The sequence below is a fragment of the Macaca fascicularis genome, chromosome 6 (assembly GCF_037993035.2).
Source record: "Macaca fascicularis isolate 582-1 chromosome 6, T2T-MFA8v1.1".
Lineage (NCBI taxonomy): Eukaryota > Metazoa > Chordata > Mammalia > Primates > Cercopithecidae > Macaca > Macaca fascicularis.
In genome coordinates, this window is record NC_088380.1 from 71,259,569 (window position 1) to 71,286,190 (window position 26,622).

The window sequence follows — 26,622 nt, forward strand, 5'->3', positions numbered from 1 at the left end:
GCCAATCCCGAAGCTCGCTCGGCGCTAACAGAAGACTGCGCCGCTGCTTTGGGATTGGTTGCCGTGTTGTGTGTCGCGCTTTTTCTGGCGACGCGAACAACATGGCGGCGGAAAGTGGTAGCGATTTTCAGCAGAGACGGAGAAGGCGTCGGGACCCGGAGGAATCGGAAAAAACAGAACTCAGCGAAAGAGAGCTGGCAGTAGCAGTGGCGGTGTCCCAGGAGAACGATGAGGAGAACGAAGAGCGCTGGGTTGGGCCTTTACCTGTGGAGGCAACACTGGCCAAGAAGAGGAAAGGTAGCTGCAGACATAGTACCGGACGAATTGGAGTGCTGCATTCGCCGAGTGGGAGGGTTGAGTTCAAGCCAGATCCGAAGAGGGATGGTGTGTGGAGTTTTGTGCCCTCAGAACAGAGGGCCGTCCTCTCACTTCTAGCCACTCCATACTTGCATGTCTTAACGAAATAGTGATTTAAGCGTAGTACAACGTGTTGATTTGTTATGATAGATGCTAAAACTAACATTTTCCTATATTTACGTGTTTGGCTTCTCTCATTTACTCCCCACAGCAGCCACGTGAAGTTGGAATTTTGAACTCTTATTTAGATATGGAAAAGGGTACTAGTTCTCTTTAAGGCTTTAGTTCAGGCGTGGTGTTAATGCGTTAATGTTGGGGAGCGAGAGGAAGGCGGTGCTTGTTTCGAATCATGGTAGGTAAAGATAATTTCAACTCTGACACTTCCACTAATAAATTTTCGTATCTGGGGAAAGTCACGTAAGCTTCCTAGATCACAGATTTGTTTTCATCCAAAACCCGAAGTCTGTGGTTTTGAAATCATACTCTTGGTACGATGGGCTGAAGCATTTTGTCACTAACGAGGAATAATCACAAATTATTATCAAATAAAAGGGGTAGGAAAAGGAGTAGATAAAGTTTTCTTTGTTTTCTTGTCTTGTTTTTCTGTGAAATGTTTTCCTTAAGTATTTAGGACATTTTAAATGTGGTCTAAGCTCAAATCGTACTTTAGCACGTTCCCTTTAAACTCTTCAATGATTTCTCATTATTTTCTCCTTTTTTTTTTTTTTTTTTTTTTTTTTTTGAGATGGAGTCTTTGTGTCGCCCAGGCTGGAGTGCAGTGACGCTATCTCGGCTCACCGCAACCTCCGCCTCCCGGGTTCAAGCGATTCTCCTGCCTCAGCCTCCCGAGTAGCTGGGACGACAGTCGCACGCCCCTACGCCCCAGCTAATTTTTGTATTTTTAGTAGAGACGGGTTTTCACCATGCTGGCCAGGACGGTCTTGATCTCTTGACCTCTTGATCTGCCCTCCTCGGCCTCTCGAAGTGCTGGGATTACAGGCGTGGGCCACCGGCGCCCGGCTCATTATTTTCATTAAAGCCCAAACTCCCTCACATGGTATATAAAGCCCTTTATGATGTGATCTCTCCTTACCTTCTTAGTGCATCTTCCATTATCCTCCTCTTCCAACCCCTTACTTTGTACTCCAGCCATTCTAAAATCACTCGAGAATGGGTCATGTACTCTTTTTCCTCTGGATTCCTACCCAGATATGGTCTCTACCGGGAATAATTTCCCTCACCCCTTCCACTGAACTGACTTTTGGTCAACCTTTAGCACTTAGCTATCATCTTCTCTGGGAAGCCTGTGACTTCTCCAATCTGGACTGGATTTCTAAAGTACTTTGATCATAATTCTGAGGTAGTTATCTATCAACACTGAATTTATAGGTAGCCTTCAAATTCTATGTATCCAAATTTTGAAGAAGCTGTTTTTTTGAACCTTGTATATCAACACCCTTACAGTGCATTATCATTTTTACTTCCTGGTTCTCTTATTAAATGTTTCCATGCTAACCATTTCATTTATGGCACTTGCCGCATTTTCTACTTACATATTTATTCATGTGATTGATGAATGTTTCTCTCCACTGCTAGGACTGTAAGCAAGTAACCAGGATCCCGCCTTTTTTGTTCATTGCTTGGTGTACAGTGTTTTGCCTAAGAATTTATTTAATGAATGAATATTAAAGCGTTTATGCTGGTTTTTAACTATTTTGTTGCATATGAATATTTTTGCAAGTTCTCCTTTAATTAAACGAGTAAGGAGAAGTGTAAAAATCCAGAAATATCGAAATGCTGATATTAGTGTTACCAGACAAGTGACTTATAAACTTAATATAACTGAGACATATAAATTAGTAGGTGTGAAAATCTTTAATCAGTTGTTTATTGTTTTAAGACAGCCTATAGTTGGCCGGGTGCGGTGGCTGACGCCTGTAGTCCTAGCACTTTGGGAGGCTAAGGCGGGCAGATCATCAGGTCAGGAGTTCGAGACCAGCCTGACCAACATGGTGAAACCCCGTCTCTTCTAAAAATACAAAAAAATTAGCTGGGCGTGGTGGCGCACGCCTATAATCCCAGCTATTCAGGAGGCTGAGGCAGGAGAATCGCTTGAACCCGGGAGGCAGAGGTTGCAGTGAGCCGAGATTGCTCCACTGTACTTCAGCATGGGCAGGAGAGCAAGACTCCGTCTCAAAAAAAAAAAAAGACTGCCAATAGTGTATTCAGTTTGAAGAAAAAAATTGAAACTAAAAAACATACATGGAATGTGACAAAAATATTTAAAATTTTGTCTAAATAGACAAGTGTTTAACAATTTCAGCTTTCTAGAAATGGAGTCACCCCCTTTAACATGTTCTTTGGACATTGGACTGTTGTATATATTTTCAGAAAGACATGATTATATGACACTGAACTTTAAACTGCCTCTTCAGGACAGGAACTGTGTTTTACTCTTCTTTATGCCCATGTGACTTAGAACACATTTTGTTCTTAATAAGTATTTGTCCACAAATGAACTATCACACAGAAAAAGGAATCTGAATCAGATAGGATTAACTTTATCTACATATTACAGAAAAACCCAAAATAACAATGATGTTGAAGAGATAGTGCTTTACTTCTTTTATGTGTAGAAGTACCAAGACAGGCAGTCCAGGATTGGCGTGGAGGCTCCAGAAGTTCCTAGGCTCTCCCCAGCTTTCTGCCCTAACATAACGAAGGTACAGCCCTCATCTTTATTTCTCTGAATGATTAAGATTACAGCAGTCATATCGCAGTTCCAAGGTATAGGATTGAGGAAAGCAAGAAGGGCACATTTTTTCAAGACTTCCTGTGACAAAACATTTCCACTTTTACTCATTAGCATATGGTTAAACCTGACTCCAGGGGAAAGTGAGAAAGGTCATGTTATAGCTGGACATCAATATGCCCATATATAAATGGGGGTTCTGTTCCCAAAAATGAAGGGAAAAGTAGTTTATCAGACACAAGCCTGAAACAGCTCATCATGTTTAATTTAGCAGCTTTTAGGCACGTTTGGCCATCGTTGGGTTATTTTATTTGGGATACATATAATTCTCCCCTCCCCTCCCCTCCTTCTCTGCTTCCTTCCCTTCCTTTTCTTCCTCCCTCTCTCCCTCCCTCCCTTCCTCTTTCTTTCCCTCCCTTCTTCTTTCCTTCCTTCCTTCCCTCCCTCATTCCCTCCGTCCCTTCCTTTCTTTTCTTTTTTTTTTTTTTTGCTAGTAAAATTGTTCATACCTCATATAGTAAATCAGTATTTCCTGACATTCCTCAGATTACTACTCTTTCAGGCGGATTTTTTCCAGGTTTTGCCCTTGGAAAAAATTTGAGATACATTCAACTGGATACCCCCTAGGATGTTCTCAGGCGTAAATATCTAAGAATTGCACCATGTTTAAATGTTTCAAACACAGTGTCAGTAACTTCAAAGAGAATCAGTGCTTTAAATATTAACTGAGACAAATTACAGATGGCCACTGGACTCTTTTAAGTTAGCACTAAATTATATCTACAATGTCAGGAAGATGGTTGTGATATTTTCATGAAACTTTTTAAGTTTTTTTTCTCTTTTTTTTTTTTTTTTTTTTTGAGATGGAGTCTTGCTCTGTCGCCCAGGCTGGAGTGCAGGGGCAGGATCTCAGCTCACTGCAAGCTCCGCCCCCTGGGTTCACACCATTCTCCTGCCTCAGCCTCCCATGTAGCTGGGACTATAGGGGCCCGCCACCATGCCTGGCTAATTTTTTTTTTTTTTGTATTTTTAGTAGCGACAGGGTTTCACCGCGTTGGCCAGGATGGTCGATCTCCTGACCTCATGATCCGCCCGTCTCGGCCTCCCAAAGTGCTGGGATTACAGGCGTGAGCCACTGCACCCGGCCTTTTCTTTTTAATAGAACATTCGCATTAAGCCAGAACCACTCATTTCTGAAGTCCTGGAGACAGTTAGCATGTATATAATACCTGGGAACCTGTTGTAACTCACTAAATCATGGTGCTATTCAGTGCTCTGAAATAATAGATGTTAAAACTGACATAAAATACTGGATTTTTTAATTGTGATTTGAGAAAAATTAAAATCTAGGAGAAAATACTAAGTAGAGTGTAGACAATTTTAAATAAAATACAAGATAGTATTTGGTTTATTTGTTAAAAATATATTTTATACTTTACTTTTTTTTCTTCAGTCTTAGAGTTTGAAAGAGTCTATCTTGATAATCTCCCCAGTGCATCCATGTATGAGCGCAGTTACATGCATAGAGATGTTATCACCCATGTGGTATGCACCAAGTAAGTCTATCACATTTTTTTACTTTGTTCTGAGAAGTTTATTTAAAAAAAAAAAAGAAAAAAAAAAAGCTTCAATTTTGAGGTAGATTTATAGAGGTAATTTTAAAATTTTATAGATTTTTGTTTAATTTCATTAGTTCTGAAATAAAGTCCTACATGTTCTTTCCTATATCATACAAATAATGAATTCTCTAAGACAGAACTCCTTAGTTTATATGTATGTCTTTGGAGATAAATGCCAAGAGGGGAATGAACCAGGTAGTGTCTGAGCTTCCCTGAAGAAGAGGGTACATTAGTTAAGATACGAATAATTGGTACCTGGCCTCTTTGGTACTAGTGGAGAAAATGTGGGCTAAGATACCCTAAGAATAGCAAAGGACCTTCAAAACAGATGAGTAGGATCTTGGAAAAGGATAATAATAGTACAGGTTGAGCACCCAAAATCTAAAATGCTCCAAAATCCAATACTTTTTGAGTGCTGACATGATGCTCAAAGGAAATGCTCTTTGGAGCGTTTGAGATTTTCTGATTAGGGATGTTCAACCAGCAAGTATAATGTAAATATTCTAAAATCTGAAAAATTGAAACTCCAAAACAATTCTGGTCTGATGCATTTTGGATAAGGGATACTCAAACTGTAGTAATATTATACCATTTGTTGAGCTCATAATATGTCCCAGGTACTGTGCTAAGGCTTTTTCTTTTTTTATCTGTCAAGTTAAGGCTTTTTCATAAATTTTTTTATTTATCATAAGAATAATCTTGTGAGTTAGTACATGCTCTTCATTTTAGAGATGAGGAAACTGAAGTTTAGAGAGGTTAAATAGCATATTAGGCTGCTATTTAAAAGGCAAGGGTTAAATCCTAGAAGACTTTTTATTTCTTGTACGGGTTTTGAACCTGTGAGCAGGAGAGTAACATCAGATTTATTTTTATTAAAGGACCACCCTGGCTGTGGTGAGATGAATGGATTCAAACAGGTCAAGAATGGATACAGGGAGAGAAGTTAGGAAGCTGGTATAGAAATCTGGATGAGATATGGTGGCTTGGATGATACTAGCAGTGACTATGGGAAGTAGGTGGATTACTTTATGCTTTTGTAGATCAGTCTATTCTTGATGGCTTGAAGACAAATTTAATTTCATATATAAATCTAAATAAAATATATTTCATGAAAAATAGAATAATTCGGCCAGGCGCGGTGGCTCAAGCCTGTAATCCCAGCACTTTGGGAGGCCGAGACGGGCGGATCATGAGGTCAGGAGATCGAGACCATCCTGGCTAACACGGTGAAACCCCGTCTCTACTAAAAAATACAAAAAACTAGCTGGGCGAAGTGGCGGGTGCCTGTAGTCCCAGCTACTCGGGAGGCTGAGGCAGGAGAATGGCGTGAACCCGGGAGGAGGAGCTTGCAGTGAGCTGAGATCCGGCCACTGCACTCCAGCCTGGGTGGACTCCATCTGAAAAAAAAAAAGAGCAAGACTCCGTCTCAAAAAAAAAAAAAAAAAAAGAAAAATAGGATAATTCTGACCAAATATTAGCACCTTTTCTAGTCTCAAGTTCTCAGTGTGTTGAACAACATATAGATACTAGCATTGCTGTCGCTCTCTTCTCAAATATTTTTGTTTTGTTTTTTTAACCCACGGCAATGGAAGGTAATACAGAGAATATATGTTTTTTGGTTAGGTAGATTGAAAGCCACTCTAGCTATATGGACCTGAGGCAAGTACATTTAACATTTTAAAACTATTTCTTACTTATAAAATGATGATAAAAATACATAGAGTTGCTGTAAAATTACTAAGGTAATATGTACAAAGTACCTGACATATACTGGGTTTCCATAAATGATTTCTATTTTTACATACCTAATAGGAGAGATCCTTCTGTACAAAATCTTTTTGATACTTAAGTAACCAAAATACTTTGTATAGGATATAAAACAAACTTTTGTTGAATTTTGTTGTGTGTGAAAGTAGTATGTTTAGATTTACTTATCAGCTACTGACAAATAGTTTATTTTCTTGTGAAAAGACTGTCTATAGGGTAATTTTAGCAATAAGGAATCCAAAGTATAGTGATTCTTCGTGAGATTTTTATTTTAATTTCAAATTTTATTTCAATTCTGATCCTAGCTCTTGAGATTAAACTAAGTGCACCTGTAACTGTTTTGATATCCAGAAAGGAGCTTCAAAATTTACAGTGCTCTGTAATATAGTGGTCTGCTTAAAGAAAGGTTTTTTTTAAAAAACCCATTATGCGCCGGGTGCGGTGGCTCACGCCTGTAATCCCAGCACTTTGGGAGGCCGAGGCGGGCGGATCACAAGGTCAGGAGATCGAGACCATGGTGAAACCCCGTCTCTACTAAAAATACAAAAAATGAGCCGGGCGCGGTGGCGGGCGCCTGTAGTTCCAGCTACTCGGGAGGCTGAGGCAGGAGAATGGCGTGAACCCGGGAGGCGGAGCTTGCAGTGAGCCAGGATAGCGCCACTGCACTCCAGCTTGGGCGACAGAGCGAGACTCCGTCTCAAAAAAAAAAAAAAAAAAACCCATTATGCAAAAGTCAGATTCTTAGTGAATGATTGCTTTGGGAATACTGAGTGATTCATAGATCTGTTTTAGAAATTAACTTTTAACATTTCATATATGCAGAACAGATTTTATTATTACTGCCAGTCATGATGGACATGTCAAGTTCTGGAAAAAAATAGAAGAGGGAATTGAATTTGTTAAACATTTTCGTAGTCACCTGGGTAAGAATTTCACCTCATTTTCTTGTAGCTCTTTTCTAAACTGTACTAATTAAAGTTTAAATTTTTAAAAATTCTTTGAATCATGCACATTTATTTTATTGGTATTTACTAGAATGTTTTAATTTCATTTATTGAAATAGGAGTTATTGAGAGTATTGCAGTTAGCTCTGAGGGAGCATTGTTCTGTTCTGTGGGTGATGATAAAGCAATGAAGGTGTTTGATGTAGTGAACTTTGACATGATCAACATGCTGAAACTTGGGTGAGTCTTTTAAAAAGTATATATATTTTAATTTATTGAAGTAATTTGTAAATCAGACTTTATCATTTAATAGGTTATTTCTAAATAGTATATTACCAGATCTTTAAAAAAAAAATGTGCCTTTGGGTTTTTCTTGGGAAAGTTAGATACAGTGAACCCTTATAATGTTTGGAAGCATCTGCTCTGGTTTGTTATCAATCACAGAAATTTCTAAACAGCATCATAACAAGGATTCCTTATATCCAAATTGACATTACTTAGTAATATTACTGGAGCTCCGTCATATCTAATTACTGGTACTTACGGTTAACTTCCTTGCTTTACTTATCTCAGTAATATAGAATTGAGTTCCTATAAGGTTTATTTACATTTTTGGAATTAAAGCTATTTATTGGTGATGTTAAACTTTGGAATATATTGATACTAAAACTATGGTTAGATTGTACAGTATTAAGACTGATACTTTGTTTTAAGCATGTCTTTTTAAAGATAACATATTGAATTTATACACATCTAAATAAATGTCAGCTTGAAAGTCATAACAGTGTCAGAAAGTTTTGGGACTTGCCTTAGTCTGCTTGGATGCCATAACAAAAAAAAAAAACCATAGACTAGGTGACTTAAATACAGAAATCTGTTTTCTCACAGTTCTGGAGGCTCGAAAGTCCAAGATCAAGGTTCCATCAGGGTTTGATTTCTGATGAGGGCTGTCTTTCTTGCTTCTCCCTATGTTCTCACATGGCTGGAGGAAGAAGGAAGGAAGAGGAAAGAGGGAAAGGGAGATCTTTTTTTCTTCTTGTAAGGCCACAAGCCCATCAGATGAGCTCATTAACCTTAATTACCTCCTGAAGACCCTGTCTCTAGAAATTCCAACTGATGGAATTCCAACTGTGGGCTGAATTATGTCCACAATTCAAATAATTTCAAATCTTAGAATTTCCTTCAAAATCAGTTTATGACTTTATGAGCCACTGAAGGAAATCAGTCTCATTATTTATGGTTAGAATGGCACAAACATAGTTACCTGTCTTGATCATCTGTCTTACTCCCCAGGTTTGTTTCCTCAAAGCTTTTCATTCACAAATATTGAACGTTTGCCCTTTGAGAATACTTGGAAGAGTATATTTCAGACTTTGATAGAAATTCTTAAAGAAGAGGTCCAGAAGGTTTTGAGCATCAGCACCATGGTTAGAATAATAGTGTCATTGCCATGTATACATATGTAACAAACCTGCATGTTGTACACATGTACCCTACAACTTAAATTTTTAAAAAAATTAAAAAAAATAAAAAGTATACTTATCAAAACTAAAAAAAAAAAACAAAACAAAACAAAACACCAGAAAGAAGGCCAATATGGGTCGAGCAGAGTAAGCAAGAGGACAAGAATATGTGAGGTTGACAGGAGTCAGATCTTGCAGGACTTTGTACCCAAGATAAAGAAATTAGATTTTATTTTTTAAGTATAATAAAGAAATACTGGAAGGTTTAAAAAAAAAAAAAAGAATAATAGTTTCGCTTCCCAGAATCACTACCTTGAAGGAAACAACATTCATTTTTGAGTGTTTTAGTACAATTGATTAAATCAGTCTGAATTATTTTGTGCCTTATTCATCAGGTAGAATGTTTAAAGCTTAGAGTTTTGATATCAAGATTTAGTTAGTAATGAGAGTGTTTTAGGACAGTATTTTTATTTGAAGTATTGCCATAATAAAATATTTGATTTTAAATATTTCAAGAAAGGATTTATAAAGTATACTATTACATGCTAACCTATTTTAAAGTAAGTATACATAGACTGTTGTAGAGAGATCCAAAAAGCAATGTCCCAGAAGGTCTTAGGGTCCAGATGTGATTAAGTTTCCTTATCTGCCCAAGAGAAATAAATGTGCTGTTATATGCAGTTCTCTTCTTGTGTTTTGACAGATTCTCAGAATTATCATTATATTGATGAGGTCAGAAAGACAAAAAAAAGTAACTATTCTTAGCTGTTCCTCCCCATTCTGTGTCTCTGCTACTTTTGAGCAGGGAATCCAAAACTGTCTAAATCACTGGCCAAGACATTTTGGTAGTGGGATAGGGAGGGATTCTTGCTTGTTGTGCTGACCTTTTTTTTTCCCCCCCCTTTCAATTCTTTACGATTTTAGCTATTTTCCTGGACAGTGTGAGTGGATCTATTGCCCAGGGGATGCAATTTCTTCAGTTGCTGCTTCTGAAAAGAGTACGGGAAAAATTTTCATTTATGATGGCCGAGGAGATAACCAGCCACTTCATATTTTTGACAAACTCCATACATCACCTCTTACTCAGATACGGCTAAACCCAGTTTTCAAAGCAGTAGTGTCTTCTGACAAATCTGGGATGATTGAATACTGGACTGGGCCTCCTCATGAATATAAATTCCCCAAAAATGTGAACTGGGAATATAAAACTGACACTGATTTATATGAATTTGCCAAGTGTAAGGCTTATCCAACCAGCATATGTTTTTCACCGGATGGGAAGAAAATAGCTACTATTGGTTCTGATAGAAAAGTTAGAATTTTCAGGTTTTTAACTGGAAAACTCATGAGAGTCTTTGATGAATCACTAAGCGTAAGTGTAATTTAAATTTAACCATACTTTTCTAAAAATGCTTTATTTTATGTCTTTTCTTGAAAGATCTTTTTTCTACACATGGACATTTAGGTAGACAGTTATTTTTTTTCTTAGCACATTAAAGATATTCAACTGTTTCTGTCTTGTAGTGTTGCTCTTTGAAACTCTCTTCTCTAGGGGTTTATGATATGCGTTTTCCAAGTCAGTTATTGTCTTATTTTTGTGGTTATTTTGTTTTTTACAATTTTGTTTTGTTTGCAAGCTATTCTCTTAAGATCCTCAAAACTCATTCTAGGACCCCTTCTCACTATTCACTCCTGTCCATATGACTACTTCTAAATTTACTTCTCTAGCCTTCTATTATAAGCAAACCTGGTGCTCTTTCTTTCTTTTCCTGTCTTCGTAAATGGTGCCAGTATCCATCTAGTTGCTCAAACCAGAAATCTAAGAGTTATCCTTAACTCTTTTACCCTTCTATGCCAATTTTGCTTTCTAAATATAAATACACCAATTTCTTTTCAGCACAGCTGTCACCATAGTTCATGCTCTTTTGCCTGATCTATTGCATGGCCTACTACCTGTATTTATTCTGGCTTCTTCCTAATATCCACTCTGCACCCAGGGCCATCTTTTAAAAGCATGTATCTGGTTATGTCATTCCTTTGCCTAGACTTTTCAGTTAATTCCTTCAGTTCTTGGGATCAAGACCAGAGTCATGGCTTACCATATTGTGAAACCATAAGTCACTGTTCTCCCTGCCTCTTATTCTGCCATTTGGGCCTTCTTTTTATTTCTTGAACATGCCTCCCACCACAGGACCTTTTTATAACTTGTTTCCTCCACATGGAGTGAGGCCCTCCCTCCCTCCTCATATTCCTCCGTTACCTATTGAACTGGTACTTCAAATTTCAAATGAAGACTCACTTCCCCTGGGAGGCTTTGACTGTTCATCCTGTCTTGCATAGTTTGGGTTTTTTTTGTTTTGTTTTCTTTTTCTTAATTATTTTCCGAGATAAGAGTCGCACTCAAGTGCAGTGGCATGATCCAGCTCATTGCAGCCTCCACCCTCTGTTCAAGCGATTCTTCTGTCTTAGCTTCCCAAGTAGCTGGGACTAGAGGCACATGCCACCACGCCCAGCTAATTTTTTTTTTTTTTTTTCAGTAGAGATGGGTTTCACCATGTTAGCCAGGCTGGTCTTGAACTCCTGGCCTCAAGTGATCTGCCTGCCTTGGCTTCCCAAAGTGCTGGGATTACAGACGTGAGCCACTGTGCCAAGCCAGCAGAGTTTTTTTTTTTAATGTGACTATAGATCACTCTTTCTTTTAGAGCATTTGATATGGTCATATTATTTGATTAATGTGTATCACCTCCAGTAGACTAAGCCCTGTGTGATCTGTTTTAGCTCATGATTCTAACTCCAACAGTAAAAACATTACCTCACACAGAGTTATTCAAATATCTTGAAAGAGTGACTCTAGCCATCACTTGTTAGACTGCTAACAAGAATTTGTTACAGCATGTAGTTGTGGAATAAGAGTTTTTAATCCATGCAATTCAGTGGTTTCTGTGATTGCAACTATTGCTATCAAGTGGTTCTCTGAATCCGAGGCTATCCGGATTGAACCTTTGTTGCAATGTTTACTATATGACATTGTCAATTCTTTTGTCCTTGGCAGTGACCAATTTGCATTGGATTCCCTGCTGTAAGTTCTTTATAAATTGTCAACTCTTCCTAGTGGCCCTTTTGAGTTGGTAGCACGTGGCAATAAATGAGTTGGTTGTCTGTCTGTCTGAAGTAATATAATTCCAGACAAATGTGAAGATCTGTTTGCCAGCCAAATTATCCTCATGACACATTTTCTTGTTGGAAGAAGAGAGCTTTCCACTCTGCTTTTAAGGAGAAACATTTATTGGTAATACTTTCTTTAATGGTGGCAGATAACTAAATATAACTTGCAATTTAAATAAAATTTTAAAACTCTATTAACTTGCAGCTCGTCCAAGATCCCTTAGGCAAAGGAGTATTCAGAATCTAGTCTCTGGACACAAGTTTCTTAACACACATACTCTGAGCTGCTCAGTTCACTCTATTTGCTCATTGTTGTCTTCAACATTTGTTTAAATGATTGGCCTGAGGTGACAAGAAGTCAGTAGTAGAACTTAAGACAGAAGTGGAGATTCAGAATGAGAGCTTGCCAAAAAAGCCAACCATCAGTTAAATTACTTACAGTGCTAGTGACTAGTAAATGACTGGAGTCTCAAGGAGGTGGTAGTGGAGGAGGGTAGTTTCTAACCAATCAGAATCCTACTTTAACAGAAAAGCAATTGAATGGGATGGTGTGAGTTATCTCTTAGTATTTATTAACCAGGGTCACTGTATATGGCTGTTCAGTTGGCGTATCACATAAGCCCTGCTGTGAAGTCTAGAACACTCTAAAAAGATTCTGATAGATACTTACCAGGTTGGATAACATTTATGGAATACTTATATATGGACAGATGACCACTTACAGACCTTATGCCTTAAAAACTGAGTCTTCTCTCCAGCAGAAATGATCATTGGCCCTTCCCTACAAAATGTGTAGTCCAGCATCCTAGGCTATTCCTGGCACATAAATAAGCAGCGTAATATGTATCAGTCTCTCTGTCTTTGAGACTAGAGACAAAAAAACCTAACAATTAGGCTTTCTAACTGTTCTGTAAGACCTTGACCTTGTGCTTATACCCTAACACACGTACCTCTTTTTGATTCTTTGAGTTTTGTATATTGTTCTAACCTTATCTAGAAAACACAAGATTTTGGTTGATGTAAGCAGGAAATAAGGATAGAATTAGATGGGACAGAAGTCTGGCTTATTTTCATCTACAATGGAGAGCTATTTTTGAATGCTGCTGTTTGATGCCCAGATTGTGTAGAAAACAATATAAAGATCATTATCTTCTTTTGGAAGGTTCATATGTTCATACAGTTAGAGATGTGATGCCTATCTTGAAATTTGTGTAATATCAAAAGTAAACCAATTTTCCAAACTATAAAGGACACTCATAGAAATAGTCATGTCTACTAAACCACATGTACCTAATGGTAATCTCACTGCCTTGTGTCAAAATAACTTGAAACATTTTCTGAAATATCATGAATTTGTTATAAATTAGTGAGATGAATTCATTCAGCAAAAATTGAGAGCTTGTTATATGTCAGGCACATAACCTTGCACAAGGACCTCATAGTCTATAGCTGCATTATCCAATATAAATAGTTACTAGCCATGTGTCTACTGAGCTCTTGAGAGATGGCTAGTCCAAACTGAGATATGCTGAAAGTGTAAATACAAGATTTCAAAGACTTAATATTTTTTTAAAAGAATGTAATCTATCCCAATTTTTTATATTGTTAATGTTGAGATGATATTCTGGATATTTTAAGTTTAATCAAACATTAAAATGAAATTCATCGGTTTCTTTTATTTAATGTAACTACTAGACACTTTAAAATTACATATATGGCTTGCATTATATTTCATTGGAAAGTGCTACTCTGTGACTTTTAAAAGGCAGCAGATGTATTCTGTAGAGAAACCAGTAGTTATATTAACCAACTGGGTTTTGTTTTAAATTAGAAGAACCAGTTACCATTTTGAAATACGATTTTTTTTTTTTTTTTTTTGAGACGGAGTTTCACTCTGTCACCCAGGCCGGAGTGCAGTGGCGCGATTTCGGATCACTGCAGCGTCCGTCTCCTAGGTTCAAGCGATTCTCTTGCTCCAGCCTCCCGAGTAGCTGGGATTACAGGCACACATCACCATGCCTGGCTTAAGTTTTTACATTTTTAGTAGAGATGGGGTTTCACCATGTTGGCCAGGCTGTTCTTGAAATGACCTCAGGTGATCCACCTGCCGTGGCCTCCCAAAGTGCTGGGATTAGAGGCATAAGCCACCACGGCCTGAAATACTATTTTTTAGTGATTGCACTTACTAATGTCTATTTCATACTGTTTAGAATCCCTCTTAAGAAGTACAAACGGTTAGTGGCTCTTAATATGTATTCTGCTTCTATTTAAATTCTCACTGCATATATAGATAGATGGGTTGATACAGATATAGGTATATAGAGATTTTGTTACTAAATGGTTTATTTCTTAGATGTTTACTGAACTGCAACAGATGAGGCAGCAGTTACCAGACATGGAATTTGGCCGACGAATGGCTGTAGAACGTGAGTTGGAGAAGGTTGATGCTGTAAGATTAATTAATATAGTTTTTGATGAAACTGGACACTTCGTGCTGTATGGAACAATGCTGGGCATTAAAGTTATAAATGTAGAGACAAACCGGTAAGCTTTAATATGAGGTATTTTTTAAAAAAATGTGTGTGGGGGGGACCATTTCCTACATCATGGGAACAGTGGGAATATTGTTTGTTCCAAGACAAGTGGAATGGCCCCAAATATCTAAACTTAACCAAATGTTTTGACTGGATTTTTCTGTGGTCTGTTGGTTGTTTATATTCTTATGTAGAAGTTTCCACTCATGTTTGTAAAAGAAATGGAAAGAAGATATGCATAGTTTCAAGTTGTTGTGTGTTTTTTTTAACAAGTTTGTCTGTCTTTTGCTTATTGATTTAAATTAGCCTGGTTCATGTTAAATGTTGCCAAAGATTTTAACCACAGAATTCAGCACTACATCCTGCTAGACAAAAATCAAAAGTTAAAAATGCATGAAACCACAGTAAGCCTTTTTTGTGAAAACAGTCCATTTGGTCTTAGTACAGAATAGCTACAATCAGATACTCTCACTGAATGTAAATGAACAGAACTTAATATTTTAAGGAGAAAAAAATGTGCTGTACATTTCCATGTATAAACATATTTACATTGTAGTTCTTGGCAATACAAAATCTTTGAAGTTTTGCAGAACAGTTAACAGACATGGAATTTTAATAAGAATAGGTTAAAACTGTATAAACAAATGACTGATTATTTTTAATAGACCTTACTTTTTTGAACAGTTTTAGGTTCACAGCAAAATTAAGAGGAAGATACAGAGATTTCCCATGTACCTCTGCCTGAACACATACATAGCCTCCCCGTTATCAACATCCCCCACCAGAGTGGTACATTTGTTACCATTGGTGAACCTACGTTGACACATCATTATCACCCAGAGTCCATAGTTTACATTAGGGTTCACCCTTGGTGTTGTATATGCTATAGGTTTGGAGAAATGTATATAAAAGTATCCACCATTATACTATCATACAGAGTAGTTTTACTGCCTTCAAAATCCTCTGCTCTGACTGTTCAACCACTGATCTTTTCACCATCTCCATAGTTTTGCCTCTTCCAGAATGTGACATAGCTAGAATCATATAGTATGTAGTCTGTCCAGATTGGCTTCTTTCAGTAATATGCATTTAAGGTTCTTCCATGCCTTTCCACAGCTTGATAGCTCATTTCTTTTTAGCACTGAATAATACTCCACTGTCTGGATGTACCCAGTTTATCCATTCACCTACTTATAGACATCTTGGTTGCTTCCGAGTTTTGGCAGATATGTGTAAAAGCTGCTATAAACATCTGCATACAAGTGTTTGTGTAGTCATTTCAGCTCCTTTTGGTAAATATCAAGGAGCACAATTGTTGGATCATATGATAACGGAATGTTTAGTTTTGTAAGAAACAGCCAAACTGCCTTTAGAAGTGGCTGTACTCTTTTGCATTCCCACCAGCAATGAATGAGTGTTCCTGTCACTCCACATCTGTGCCACCATTTGGTAGTCAGTGTTCCAGATTTGGGCCATTTTAATAGATGTGTAGTGGTATCTTGTTTTAGTATGGATTTCCCTGGCAACATATGAGGTGGAATATCTTTTCATATGCTTATTTACCATCTGTATATCTCTTTGATGAAGTATATGTGAAGGTCCTTAGGACATTTTGTAATTGGGTTGTGTTCTTAATGTGTTTTAAGAGTTCTTTGTATGTATAGATTTTTTTTTTTAAGAGTTCTTTATATATTTTGGATAACAGTCCTTTATGAGCTGTTCTCCTAGTCTGTGACTTTTCATTCCCTTGATTGGTTTTGTTGTTGTTGTTTTTTATTGAGACAGAGTCTTGTTCTCTCACCCAGGCTGGAGTGCAGTGGCACGATCTTGGCTTACTACAACCTCTGCCTCCTGAGTTCAAGCGATTCTCGTGTCTCAGCCTCCCTAGTAGTTGGGATTACAGGTGCCTAACACCATGCCTGGCCAATTTCTTGTATTTTTAATGGAGACGGGGTTTCACCACGTTGGCCAGGATAGTCTCAAACTCCTGACCTCAAGTGATCTGCTTGCCTTGGCCTCCCAAAGTGCTGGGATTACAGGTGTGAGCCATCATGCCTGGCCTCATTTCTATTTTTTAACCTGAAAATTATAGCTGCCTACCAGTTTAAATTGATAGCTTTTGGGGGGTAGAGAAACACTTTTAAAAAACTTCCACAAGTTATGTTGTACTTAGATAAGATAGTTGTTTCCCAGCTTTTATCTGTAAAGTTGTCATAATTGGAATTAACTTCGGTTATTTTGTTGTATAAAAAACATTGTTATATTTTTAGGTGTGTGCGGATTTTAGGCAAACAAGAAAATATTAGAGTGATGCAATTGGCTTTGTTCCAGGGGATAGCCAAAAAGCATCGTGCTGCAACTACTATAGAGATGAAAGCTTCTGAAAATCCTGTTCTTCAGAATATTCAAGCTGACCCAACAATAGTCTGTACATCATTCAAAAAGAATAGATTTTATATGGTATGTATAAGTACTAGGAGATTAGACCATAATGTTCCTTCTAGTTTGGTTTGACTTTTGTTTGTTTGTACCTTCAACTGAAGAGAATGTTGGCACTAACAGCAGACTTCCTAAACAACTAGAATACAATCTTATATTAATATTGTAGAATTTTAAACTAGGAGTTGATTTTAAGTATTTCTGTACTGTTTTCCATCATGTTTTGAACATTTTTCAACCTCGCTTCCACAACTGTTTGTGTTGTTTAAGATGGTAGGAAGTTAGTGGTTATAGTCATAATTACATCCAAAATAGTTTCACTGTGGGATTTTAAAATTTCTTTTTAGTTTTATTTTTTAGCCTTTACTCTTGAATATAATTTATCTCCCCCAAATTAGCACAGCTTCCTTCAAATGTATTTCCTTTTTTACCTTTTGACTTTTATTTTAATGGTGCTGCCTTGGAATTATATATTCCTGTGGAATTTTTTTTTCTCTGAAGAACTAAAAATACTTTGCATGTTAACTAAGACTGAGATAGTTAAAATCAAACTACTACGCCATATAGCACAATTTTATTTGTTCATCCAAGCAGGAGAATCAGAAGTATAGAGATCTCTGCCCTTGCATTCTATCCTTCACATTGCAATCAGAGAACTTTTTAAAACCCAAACGTGACTCTTATTTTCTGCCTAATGCCCTTCAATGGTGCCCCAGCTATCTATGCTGGCTGGCCCTCCTCACTTCTGTAGCTTTATCTTTCTTCATTTTTCATTCATTTGCTACAGCAACCATACTGAACTTATTCACAGTAGTTGAGTGTGCTTTTTAAACTCTGGGCCTTTGCACAGGCTATTCATTCTGCCAGCCATACACTTCTCTCCAACTCCTAACTCATTCTTCAAGTCTCAGTTTGGAAGCCCCCGTTTTTTTTTTGTTTTTTTTTTTTGTTTTGGAGATGGTATCTTGTTCTGTTGCCCAGGCTGGAGTGCAGTGACGTGACTTTGGCTCACTGCAGCCTCTGCCTCCTGGGTTCCAGCGATTCGCCTGCCTCAGCCTCCTGGGTAGCTGGGATTACAGGTGCATGCCACCACACCCAGCTAATTTTTATATTTTCAGTAGTGACAGGGTTTCACCATGTTGGCCAGGCTGTTCTTGAACTCTTGACCTCTGGTGATCCACCTGACTCAGCCTCCATAAGTGCTGGAATTACGGGCGTGAGCCACCGTATCCAGCCTAGAAGCCCTTTTTAACATTAAGTCTGAGTTAGGTGTGCCTGCTTATGTTTCTCCTTTGCTTCCCCGTCATATGATATGTCACACTTTTTGTGTGAACATCGATTATTTCTTTTGTCTCTGACGCTGTGCTCTTCTTCTGAAGATAAAATCCATAAATACAGGCACTATGTCTTCTTCACTGTTAAATCCAGAAAGTTAAGAAAATGACTAACACATTATAATATATTCATTCATTCCTCCAAAATATTGTAAACTGTTGTAATGCTATTAAGGTTAACAGCATTTGATAAATGTATAAAGTAGCAGTTTCTCTACCTCAACAAACCTTCCAACTAAATGGGTAAATTCTTTTAAGATGAGAATTTCATTTACAACTTTCAAAATCGTTACTAAAAATTTATTAGTATATGAAAGAAAAAAATTAATCATTTTTACCTGTAATTTAACTTTGTTATGAAGTAAAAATTACCCATAAAAGATAATTCTTGGCCAGGAATGGTGACTTACCCTGTAAATCCAGCACTTTGGGAGGCCAAAGCAGGCAAATCACTTGAGCCCAGGACCAAGAGCTGCCTGGGCTACACAGCAAGATCTCATCTCTACAAAAAATTTAAGAAGCTAACCAGGCACGGTGGTGTGCACATGTGGTCTCAGCTATGCTGGAAGCTGAGGTGGTAGGATCTCTTGAGCCAAGGAATTCGAGGTTGCAGGGAGCTATGATCACACCACTACACTTTAGCCTGGGTGACAGAGCAAGACCCTATTGCTAAACAAAAAGAGGCAAAAAAAGATACTTCTTGATATACACGAAAAACATATATACTAATTTTCCATCCACTTTATTCAAAAAACTTTGTTGTATTTTTTCTTTTCCAAGTTTACTTGTATGTTGATTAAAGTGTATATATTCATTATAAAGTTTGAAAAAATAGAGAAACAAAATGGTCATTCACTGTAGCTTTATACAGCTAATATTGTTACGAATTTTCTTTGAGTCTTACTAGTACATATTCTTAAGCAAAACTGAAATGGTATGCATATATATGAATTTTGTGTCCCATTTTTCAGATCCAACATCATGAAATAAAAGTATAATTTTACAAATCCATATATGAGCTAAATCATAACTTAAAAAAAATTCATATAAACAAATAGTACAACAGACCTGCCATTCCTTTGAAAACTAGAGAATAGGATGTTAAGGTGATAGCATCCTAACTTGGTTGTTTATTTGGAATCTATCCAAGCAGATCAAGGAATGACATTAGGCAAGATGGAGGCACTAGCTTTACGTTCCCATAATTAAGTTGACATCAGATAGAGGTTGCTCAGGAGAGAGCATTTCTACTTAAAGTAAAATAAACAGGCCTTGAGAAGTCCAGAGTTTGAACAACTGGAAGGTTTTTCTCAATTCTTCCTAGACCCCGAGGATCTGAGATGTCTACAACTTCACTGAAAATTTTCATTCTTTCTCCTATGCTTCAGGGTTTAGATAGGTCAGGTGGGACTGCGGAAAAAAAAAATTAAGGATCCATTACTGATTCATTTTTGTGAATCCTTTTTCTACCTAGCATGAGGTCCTGCTCATAGTAGTAATAACAACTGTTAATATGTATATAGTACCCTCTATGTATTAGGTACTGTTCTCCAAGGACTTAATATCTATTTGTTTAATCTTCACAACTACCTTCATTGCAAGGTAGGTACTGTTATCATCATATATGAATGACGGAAGAAATGAATTCACATCCCCAAAGTTGCAGAATTAGAATTCAAATCCAAACAATCTAAATAATGAAGTGAGCAATAAACAGGTGGCACGTTAGGCCTTACTAGAAGGCATAAGTTGAGAGCTACCACAAATGAAACAATTACTCTTGTTAAATGTTTGCCCAAGAAAATTTCTACCCAAAAGAAATTAAATTCCATTTGAAATCAATGTGTTCAGTATGTTATGTGGATCATTTTCATATTAGACAATGTAAAAATAATTTAATTGCCTGACACATCCTGTGATGGGAAATGATTCCTGAAATAAGGATTCTGATGTGAATTCTTACATTTCTTAAGTACTTAATTAGAAATTCTATTGTTCATAAAATTTTTACCAGATGAAAACTTTAATTTGTTCACTCACTTTTTACTTTCCTCCTCGAGTTTACCAAACGAGAACCAGAAGATACTAAAAGTGCAGATTCTGATCGAGATGTTTTTAATGAGAAACCTTCTAAAGAAGAAGTCATGGCAGCTACTCAAGCTGAAGGACCTAAACGAGTTTCGGATAGTGCCATTATCCACACCAGCATGGGAGACATTCACACCAAACTCTTTCCTGTTGAGTATGTATAACTGTTTGTATTGGCTTACGTAATTAAGAATGTAAATGTGTATATCTGGAGAAACCATGCAACTTAAAATTCCCGTTACTTTGACTTAAGGAATTTTGAAGAAATGTTTGATAAAAAACATCTATTCCTGAGCTTTCTGATAAGTGTTATGGTAGAAAATGAAAAATTTTTATACATATATACTTCATAGGTTCATTACGAAGACAAAATATATTGGCTATGAAAGTGCTGAGTGTAAACTGTAAAGTGATATACAAATGTGTTAACAGCACATCTCTAACAGCACAAACTCTAGGTTTTATGGATTGCTTTGCTTTCCTCTCAAAGCAAATCCTTAAGAGAAAGATAATTATGTTTCCTTACGAACAGTTGCTAGATACCTATCTCTTTATAGTTTCAATAGCTCTGTGTTTTAAAAGTGAACTATAAGCTGGGTGCAGTGGCACGCACTTGTAATCCCAGCTATTCAGGAGGTTGAGACAGGAAGATCAGTGGAGGCCAGCAGTTTGAGACTAGCCCAAGCAATATGGCAAGATCCTGTCTCCTAAAAAAATTTTTTATTAGCTGGGCATGGTGGCACGCACCTATATTCCTGACTCTGCTAGAGGCTGAGGTCAAAAGATGTCTTGAGCCCAGGAGTTTGAGGCTGCAATTAGCTATGGTCACACCACTGCACTCCAACCTGGGCAACAGAGTGAGACTCTGTTTCTACAAAAACAAATTACAACAAAACCGTAAGGACTTCAATTGAAAAAAAGGTGAACGGTTTTCTGGACAGTTTAAAAGATTTTAAAATTAACATACAATGTCAAATACAGTAGAGTATTTCGGGCCATTCTTGACCCAAAAAATGACATCTTTTACAACACTTTTACTTAAAAGTTATTAATATTTTGAATATGAATGTTTTGTACCATATCTTGGTACTCAACAAATAACTAGGCAGTTCTCAAATCTTGGACACTCAGTTTAAGTGCTCAAAACCCATGTGCTCTTCGGCCTTGTTTGCTGATGTACTTAGGTACAAGATTCTCTTGGTTCATCCATTTCCAGCTCTTAGAAGTATTACATGGTAATGGACCATATGAAATAATTGCATAATATCAGTTAATATTATTGAGAAAGCTTCATACTCTGAGTGAGACTGTCATTTAAAGTTGAATAAATTTAGATGTCATTTCTATGATTAAGGTTTTGGCCAAGAATATGTCATTGTAAGAAAATGACCTTTCCCAGGAACTTAACCTGTACTATACATGCAGACCTATAATACTATATGGAGTAAACTAACTTAAGATGTTGGGCCAGGTGCAGTGACTCAGGCCTGTAATCCCAGCACTTTAGGAGGCTGAGGCAGGAGGATCTCTTGAGCCCAGAAGGTCAAGATCAGCCTAGGCAATATAGTGAGACCCTGTCTCTTAAGAAAAAAACATATTTTTAAGGTGTTGTGGCTGTATTGTTTTTCTCTTTTTCTTTTCTTTTCTTTTTTTTTTTTTTTTGAGATGGAGTCTCGCTTTGTCGCCCAGGCTGGAGTACAGTGGTGCGATCTCGGCTCACTGCAAGCTCCACTTCCTGGGTTCACGCCATTCTCCTGCCTCAGCCTCCCAAGTAGCTGGGACTACAGGCGCCCGCCACCACGCCCAGCTAATTTTTTGTATTTTTAATAGAGATGGGGTTTTCACTGTGTTAGTCAGGATGATCCGGATCTCCTGACTTCATGATCCGCCCATCTCGGCCTCCCAAAGTGCTGGGATTACAGGCGTAAGCCACCGCACCTGGCCAGCTGTATTTTTTTTTTTTTTTTTTTTTTTGAGACGGAGTCTCGCTCTGTCTCCCAGGCTGGAGTGCAGTGGCGCGATCTCGGCTCACTGCAAGCTCCGCCTCCCGGGTTCACGCCATTCTCCTGCCTCAGCCTCCCGAGTAGCTGGGACTACAGGCACCCACAACCGCGCCCGGCTAATTTTTTGTATTTTTAGTAGAGACGGGGTTTCACCGTGGTCTCGATCTCCTGACCTTGTGATCCGCCCGCCTCGGCCTCCCAAAGTGCTGGGATTACAGGCGTGAGCCATGGAGTCTCGCTTTGTCGCCCAGGCTGGAGTACAGTGGTGCGATCTCGGCTCACTGCAAGCTCCGCTTCCTGGGTTCACGCCATTCTCCTGCCTCAGCCTCCCAAGTAGCTGGGACTACAGGCGCCCGCCACCACGCCCAGCTAATTTTTTGTATTTTTAATAGAGATGGGGTTTTCACTGTGTTAGTCAGGATGATCTGGATCTCCTGACTTCATGATCCGCCCATCTCGGCCTCCCAAAGTGCTGGGATTACAGGTGTAAGCCACCGCACCTGGCCAGCTGTATTTTTTTTAACTGCTAAATGACCTTGAAATCTTAGTACTGTCAAACTCAAATATTAGTTAAGCAGTCATGTTCTAAAGATAACTAAGTTAAACAATAAGAATATACTACTTACATGCCCCTCCATGCTTGTCCTGAGATTAGAGGTTATAAAAAAAAAAAAAAAACTGTCCTTCTGAAACATTCAGAAGACACAGAACATCATTAGGAAGCAGAACTGCAAAGAAAACTGTTTTAAGATGCTCTGAATAGGTTTCATATTGGTAATATATGTCTTAATAGGTGCCCTAAGACAGTGGAAAACTTCTGTGTTCACAGCAGAAATGGTTATTATAATGGGCATACATTTCACCGTATAATTAAGGTAAGTTACACAAATTTCATGTGATTTAAGAAATACTATATTATTACATAGCAAGAGATTTAAGTGCAAGGAATCTTCTTCTCTCATGCTTACCAGTTTAGTGGAAAGGAACAGGAAAAATATACTATGGAAGCCAAAGGAGGAGTGGATGGTCATAAATATCAACATCTAGAATCAACAGGAATAGTGGCATGATTACCTGTTTAGAAACACTGAAGCAATATTTTGTCAGCAGCTAAAGTAAAGGGTAAGATAATGAATAAAGGGTCATGCTGAGATAACATCAGTAACCTAGGTAACATGTTTGTAGTGGCTAGATAGGGTCTAGATCTAGAAGATACGATTTTTCAATCATAGAGGAGCCACAGTGCCATCTGATCTGTGAGAACCTGTAATATACCAGAGGAGGAGAGAGAACTCAGCCCCTGGATTTTGTTGAGCAGCTTTCCATAAAGTGGATGGGACAGTGATACAGTGCATGGTTTCTGGCAGGTCAGAAATGGCAGGATGGAAAGTCAGATCTCAGGGTCCTAAAGGAATTAGTGAAAAGACTTTCCAGGAAATCCAGAGTATTTCAGGAAAGGGAGAGGGAGAAGAGGAGGGCAATTATATAAACCATAAAATAACATACAGATCCTAAAATTTATAGTATTAACTGGCTTTATTTAGGTTATTGGGAAAGATAGAACATGTCTATAAATGAGAAGAGGACCTTTCAATCAAGGTGGTGGTTGAGCAATGGAAGTACATCATCCAAATTTAAGTGTAAGGGTTTAATCAAATCACTTTATAGTGACAGTTAATATTACACTGAATACATAGCACTCTTGGCAGAAATAAAATTTCAAAGTATACGTATATAGAAAAGGACAGTGTAATGTTTTTGTGTACTTTCTGTTAAGGGCTTCATGATTCAGACAGGAGATCCAACAGGTACTGGTATGGGAGGAGAAAGCATATGGGGAGGAGAATTTGAAGATGAATTTCATTCAACATTACGACATGACAGACCATACACACTCAGCATGGCTAACGCGGGATCAAATACTAATGGATCCCAGTTTTTCATAACAGTAGTACCAACAGTAAGTACAATATCATTGTTTATAAACTAGAGATTGATAGGTTATGATGTAAGAGAGTGAACTCAGTAGAAGAGCTGCATTATTCTGTATTTTCTGCATTATTTATATCATCTACAGAATACAAATATGAAAATGATTGAGAAGAAAATATAAAATTATGTGACTAATCAGTTTAGACTTGGTAAAACAAAACTTCCACTGTAGTAAGAAATACAATGGACTACAATTCAAGATACTTGAGTTTCAATGTCAACTTTGCCTCTACTTGATGATGTAACCTAAAATAAATTATTTCACCTCTGTGGGCCTATTTCCTCATCTTCAGAATACAAGGATTAGAGTATATGAATTCACAATTTTGAGACAATTTCCCCCACATTTTAGTATCTCTGAAATCAGAATACAACTCATAATCAATTACATTTTAGATTTGATGAAATACAGTTTAAGGTAACCTCGCTCTATTGCTATGCAGTAACACAAAATTATAAAAATTACCTACTTTTTGTTTTAGAATTAAGCACTAAGTGATGAAGAAAGGAAAAATATTTATAACTACCATCTGCCAGGCACATAGTTTCATGTAGTATTCACAGTACTTCTAGTATCGGTATCCCCAGTTTTCAATAATAGATGAAGAAACAGACATGATTAACTTGCCAAAAGGTCAAGTAGCCAAGCTAGCATTTGAACTCCCATCTGTCTAATGCCAAAGTATGTGCTGCTTAAACTATTTCAAACTGCTTCTGAATAAACTGTTCAGGTAAGAGTGCTCCAGAGACCTTTTAAATTCTTAGCCACAATTCTGTAAGCCATGTGAAGTAACTTACCTTTAGGGAAGATCTTCCATTTCCCTTTGGTCTGAAAGATGCAGATATTTAATTAAATATTATACTATGCTTCTATTTTTTTTTTAATACACTGGAAGTAACTTTTAAAAGCTGCTACATTTTTATTGCTAAGAAATTATTGTACTTCTTTTTAAATATATGCTAAAGGGGAGCCCACACTTAAATTCTCTTTAATTTGCTCAACCGGAGGATATAATTTAAAGAAATTGGGGTTTACCAAGATTTTCCATTTGTCCTCCAACACAGCCTTGGCTTGATAATAAGCACACAGTATTTGGACGAGTGACTAAAGGAATGGAAGTTGTACAGAGGATCTCCAACGTCAAAGTCAATCCCAAAACAGATAAGCCCTATGAGGATGTCAGCATCATAAATATTACTGTCAAGTAAAATAAGATTTGTTTTAATGTACTTGCAAATAAAAATGCAAATTAAACAGATTATTTTACATTAGGGAGCTTAGGACTTGCTGAATATACAGATCATGTTTCAAAGATACAATATTATATTTTTGTATTTTTTATTAAAGGCTATTTTTTAAAAATTACCTTTGACTTTTCTTGCAATATTTCTAATCCTGGGAGGTGATAAATTGAAATGGACTAAACTCAGGCAAACAGCACTCATTATAGGTAACTGCTAATGAGCCTCAAATTAAATATTAAATAATTACGACACTCTCCCCCACCCCCTTTCCACATGGTTTTCTTTTCACTGTCAACCACAATCCAAAAATAGGTGAGCACAATACAGTGAGATCTTTTCAGATATCAAGACCACATTCACATAACTTTTATTATAGTATACTGCTATAATTATTCTATTTTATTGTTGTTAATCTCTTACTGTGCCTAATTTATAAATTAAACCTTATCATAGATATATATATAGGAAAAAACAATATATATGGGGTTTAGTATCATCTGAAGTTTCAAGCATCCACTGGAGGTCTTAGAAGGTATCCTGTGCAATGACAACCCTATTAAATGACGACAGTGGTACACACCTGTGCTTTACTTTTTGAATACATGCCAGATACTCTGCCCTTATGTTTAGAGGAGTGCAGATCCCTCCTCCAAGAAAAAATACTAGGATCTGATATTATATGTCATTTCCTTTGTTTTGCAAGGTTTTAATGCCAAATATTTTAGTCTTTTGATAATTGTTTAGTAAGTAGTGGTAAGTAAAGCCTCAATAAACAAGAAGTTACTTTGGTTAAAGTGTTATATTCCTTAATAATTATGAAATATTCTTTCAAATGAAAGATTCAGAATAAGTGAGTACCCGAGTCCTTGGTTTATTGTATGCAGGTTGATTATTCTTTCAGATTATTTTTCTAACATAGG

At 37.3% G+C, this 26,622-nt stretch overlaps 2 protein-coding genes across 8 annotated transcripts in view; one reads left to right on the forward strand and one right to left on the reverse strand.

Moving 5' to 3' along the window:
• The first annotated feature begins 75 nt into the window (after positions 1-75).
• PPWD1 (peptidylprolyl isomerase domain and WD repeat containing 1) lies at positions 76-25,820 on the forward strand. 7 transcript variants are annotated; one of them, XM_015451550.3, is made up of 12 exons: positions 76-297; positions 2,994-3,080; positions 4,563-4,665; positions 7,318-7,418; positions 7,559-7,679; positions 9,827-10,274; positions 14,421-14,611; positions 16,872-17,061; positions 20,435-20,616; positions 23,259-23,340; positions 24,243-24,425; positions 25,523-25,820. In XM_015451550.3, exons 3-12 carry the CDS (start codon positions 4,610-4,612, stop codon positions 25,664-25,666), a joined length of 1,698 nt encoding a protein of 565 aa, XP_015307036.1. In that variant the 5' UTR covers positions 76-297; positions 2,994-3,080; positions 4,563-4,609; the 3' UTR covers positions 25,667-25,820. The 7 variants fall into 7 exon arrangements, with proteins under 7 accessions (XP_015307036.1, XP_005557073.2, XP_015307035.1 ...); XM_005557018.5 differs by lacking the exon at positions 2,994-3,080 and adding an exon at positions 569-617 and having other exon boundaries at positions 93-297; XM_005557016.4 differs by lacking the exon at positions 2,994-3,080.
• The window catches only part of TRIM23 (tripartite motif containing 23), a 43,343-nt gene continuing 35,850 nt past the window's right edge, over positions 19,130-26,622 (reverse strand). Inside the window, exon 8 of the mRNA XM_073993532.1 lies at positions 19,130-19,784. Within this exon, the coding sequence (XP_073849633.1) occupies positions 19,752-19,784 (33 nt within the window). The 3' untranslated portion in view covers positions 19,130-19,751. The remainder of the gene's footprint in view (positions 19,785-26,622) is intronic.

Excerpts from the sequence above, each read along its gene's own strand:
- PPWD1 (XM_005557016.4), top strand. The coding sequence starts at position 102 with ATGGCGGCGGAAAGTGGTAGCGATTTTCAGCAGAGACGGAGAAGGCGT. Across the intron at positions 23,341-24,242 it reads CATTTCACCGTATAATTAAG|GGCTTCATGATTCAGACAGG; the intron begins GTAAGTTACACA and ends CTTTCTGTTAAG. Across the intron at positions 24,426-25,522 it reads TCATAACAGTAGTACCAACA|CCTTGGCTTGATAATAAGCA; the intron begins GTAAGTACAATA and ends CCTCCAACACAG.